Here is a 3,453-nt window from a genome sequence, read left to right on the forward strand (position 1 = left end):
GAATAGAATAGAATAGAATAGAATAGGCCTATATTGTCCTGCACGGGGAAATTAGGGAGTAAGTAAGTAAGTAAATAAGGAAGTAAGTAAGAAAATAAGTAAATAAGTTAGTAAGTAAGTTCATAAGTTATTTAGTTAGTAATGAAGTTAGTGAGTAAGTAAGTTAGTTAGTGAATAAGTTTGTAAATAAGTCAATAAAATGCAAACCAGAGCAATAGGTCAGGCCTCTAAACCCTGACCTAAAAGAAAATTGTTCAAAAATAATAACAAAATCAACTAAAGAGGAGTAATAAAACATGCAGCCAAAGTAAAAAATAAACCCTTTAAGGCCTTTTGAAAGGTTACGAGAAAGTCTCACTCCTTGGGAAAAAAAATCTAATAAAAAAAAAAGAAAAAAGTTGACAAGAGTTCTTGACACGCCTGTAAACAGCAATAAAACCAAACAGTGAAATCAATGTTTCAAATCAGGCTTGTTCACTATTTTAGACATATTGTAGCAGTAACAATAAAGATAAAAACTATACCGTAATAAATATATACTCAGTTTGCCACAATCAATTCATAAATCTAATACATTTACTGATTTTGGCATTAGATTGTGAACAGGAACATACCTAGTCAGTGCTGCCTGCCAGCTGAGAGAATGAAGGATGTCTGTGCAGCCGTGGGTGGGAACGTGAGGAAGAGCYAGTCTGTCAAACAACATGTAGAGGCTGAGCCTGGACAGGGCAGAGGACACAGACCTGTGCCCCGCTGCAGTGACGATGGCCTGGATGCAGTCCTGCAGCGCAAACGGGAGGTGCACCGCCCGCAGCGACACAAGCTGCGACTCTGATAGTTTTAAATCGGGATGAAATCTGTCGTGGATCAATGTGCAAACAGGAAAAAAATAAATAAATGAAATTAGATTACAGGATTATGGATGTGCTGACAAGTGTATTGCATAAACAGCATACTCAAAAGCATACTAATGACTGCATTAACAAACATATTTGATCAACACTCCACGGGGACTAAAACATTCAAGAGTCCGGAAAAAAATTAAAAATCCTCCAGATTTGCTGTTATTGACTCAAGCAGACAAAAATGATCACATTACTTGTGATCAATGGCCAAGATTCAAGAAAATAATGAATTATGCCATGACGACGTGTCTACAAAGCTTCACTCGCAACAACAAGATGCTTCTCAATTGTCACAAAGTCATCCATCTTCAGCAGCTATCCTTCTCGCTGCCATAGCCTCGTACAACTCTTCAGATGGATTGATCTGTTCGCGGTGTGCTTTAAATGTCTCTGCCTTAATCAAGCTGGTTAAAACTGTGGAGAGACATCCTCATTTGTTTGAATTAGGTCACATTAGCACCGAATGAAGACAGATGAAACACAATAGGCCACAACTCTGACTCAAATAGTTTACTGAATTCCCCACTGGAGACTCTGGAGTGATGTGTAGCAGGCTCTTTTTAAAGCTCATGAACACTGCTGTACACTTCTGTTTTCTCCAGCATCCCAGATATTCCATCTCAGACCAAACCAAAGTAATAAAAATGTAGCAACTAATAAATGCACAGTATATAAACATATGACAATAAACTGATACGTTATTAAATATATCGATACTAGACTTTAAGAAACTTACTGGTCTCCATCATCAGCCTTATTGTGCAGGTTCTCCAGGAGATTATACATCCCAGAATACCATGCAGTGTTCCAGGCTACCTGCAGGGCTTGGCGTGCAGGTGTCAGGGTCAAGAGGTCGACAGAAGGAGCCAAGACACAGCAGTACGGGCTGACGGCGTGATACGTGGCTGCTTTGAAGGGAATATTGTACCTTATGGAAATGGTTAAAAATTGGAAATCTGTAAATATTGTCAGGTGAATGAATGTCAGATGGCTTTGATGCTTTATAAACAGCTGTACCTGCGTACTGCTGTTAGTGGTAAGGAGAACGGTGAAAAGGTTGCATCTGTGGTGGATTTTTCTGACCTGATGGGAAAAATTTACAAATTTGTGTAGAGAAATGGTAGAGAACAGGGTTTCTGCAAAGTCAGAAATTTTTAACACCATTCATCTAGCCACTTTGAAGAAATGGATACCAACTCTCTATATGATAAAAAACTCGACTGTCACTGACTGAATTGAAGAGTATTTTTCTAGTATGGAATTGAAGAGGGAATACAAGTAAAGCTTATGTTTTGGTCGCAAAATATCCAAGTGAGTAGGAGTTAAATGGTATAAAAACAGAGGTAGTTTTCTTTTTACTTGTCCGAGGTGAGGCAGAGTGATGGATCCTGGCAAGAGGAAGGAGAAATTGTATCCACCACCAACCACAAAGGTGGAACCAGAGGGTGATCAGTGGTGGCCTTGCCCACAATAAATATATATTTTTTTCACCCCAGTCATTTCAGGAAAGTATATTTTTAAGCAATATAAAAACTTGAAAGCATAAACTCCTCAAATAATCAGTGGCCATTTTACATGATGGTGGCTAAAATGTGGCAATGTAATGTTTGACCTTTCTTACACCTAAATGGACCTACACATCAAAATAAAAGTTGGCACTTTGCTTTTTTCCCCCCATRGTATCAACCTCACAAGACGGGGTGTTTCCAAGTCCCTTCCCCTCTCTGCAATGAGCAACTAAAAGCTCAAATGTAAAATAATGGAGGAAATAAATAAAATACACAGGGAGAGGGTAGTCTTGTTATTGTTTTGTCAGTTGGAAAACAAGAAAAGGGCTGCACGATATTAGGAAAACCTGCGATGTGTGATAACAGTGCATAATACTGCGATGACCATATGACTTGTGATAAATGAACAAATGCATAAGTATGTAGTGTGATATTTTTCTGCTCTATGTTCAGAGAAAACAACAACAAAAAAAAACTAATCATTTCCATTTCAGCACGATTTTTTTTTAAATATGAAGAGATGCATTCAATAGGTCAAATACGTGAAGGGCTCAATTTGATTGATGAAATACTTCAAGCTTCAGTCTCAGTGACAAAACGMATAAATGCAAACTTTTGAGGCAACCATTTATTGCGGTTTATGCAGTGTTTTGCGACATGCATATTGCACAGGCTGTTATCGCGATGACGATAAATTTTCAATGTATTGTATTTAAACTTACCACTTCTGAATGCTGGAAATCTCATCAAACAGCAGCAAACTCATGAGGACAGCAATCTCACCTCCATTCCCCTTGTTCTCTTTTAGTATCAAAGTTGCTACAATAAACAAACATATACAGTTTACATATTAACTAAATGCATCTGTAAGATTTAATTCAACTTAAATTTTTTATGACACTGCAAGATCTACAGTGGTTTGCAAAAGTATTCATACCCCTTGAACTTTTCCATATTTTGTCACWTTACAACCACAAACATAAATATATTTCACTGGAATTTAATGTGAAAGACCAACACAAAGTGGTATACAATTGTGA

The 3,453-nt window shown here is 37.5% G+C and overlaps 1 protein-coding gene across 1 annotated transcript in view; it reads right to left on the minus strand.

Annotated features, from left to right (window-relative positions):
- Positions 1-3,453, minus strand: part of rttn (rotatin) — a 41,537-nt gene that overhangs the window by 20,542 nt on the left and 17,542 nt on the right. Inside the window, exons 22-25 of the mRNA XM_014002352.1 lie at positions 3,136-3,232; positions 1,923-1,988; positions 1,642-1,833; positions 615-857 (exon numbers count right to left, since the gene is read on the minus strand). Of these exons, the coding sequence (XP_013857806.1) occupies positions 615-857; positions 1,642-1,833; positions 1,923-1,988; positions 3,136-3,232 (598 nt within the window). The remainder of the gene's footprint in view (positions 1-614; positions 858-1,641; positions 1,834-1,922; positions 1,989-3,135; positions 3,233-3,453) is intronic.

This window comes from Austrofundulus limnaeus, unplaced genomic scaffold (genome assembly GCF_001266775.1).
Source record: "Austrofundulus limnaeus strain Quisiro unplaced genomic scaffold, Austrofundulus_limnaeus-1.0 Scaffold12, whole genome shotgun sequence".
Taxonomy (NCBI): Eukaryota; Metazoa; Chordata; class Actinopteri; order Cyprinodontiformes; family Rivulidae; genus Austrofundulus; species Austrofundulus limnaeus.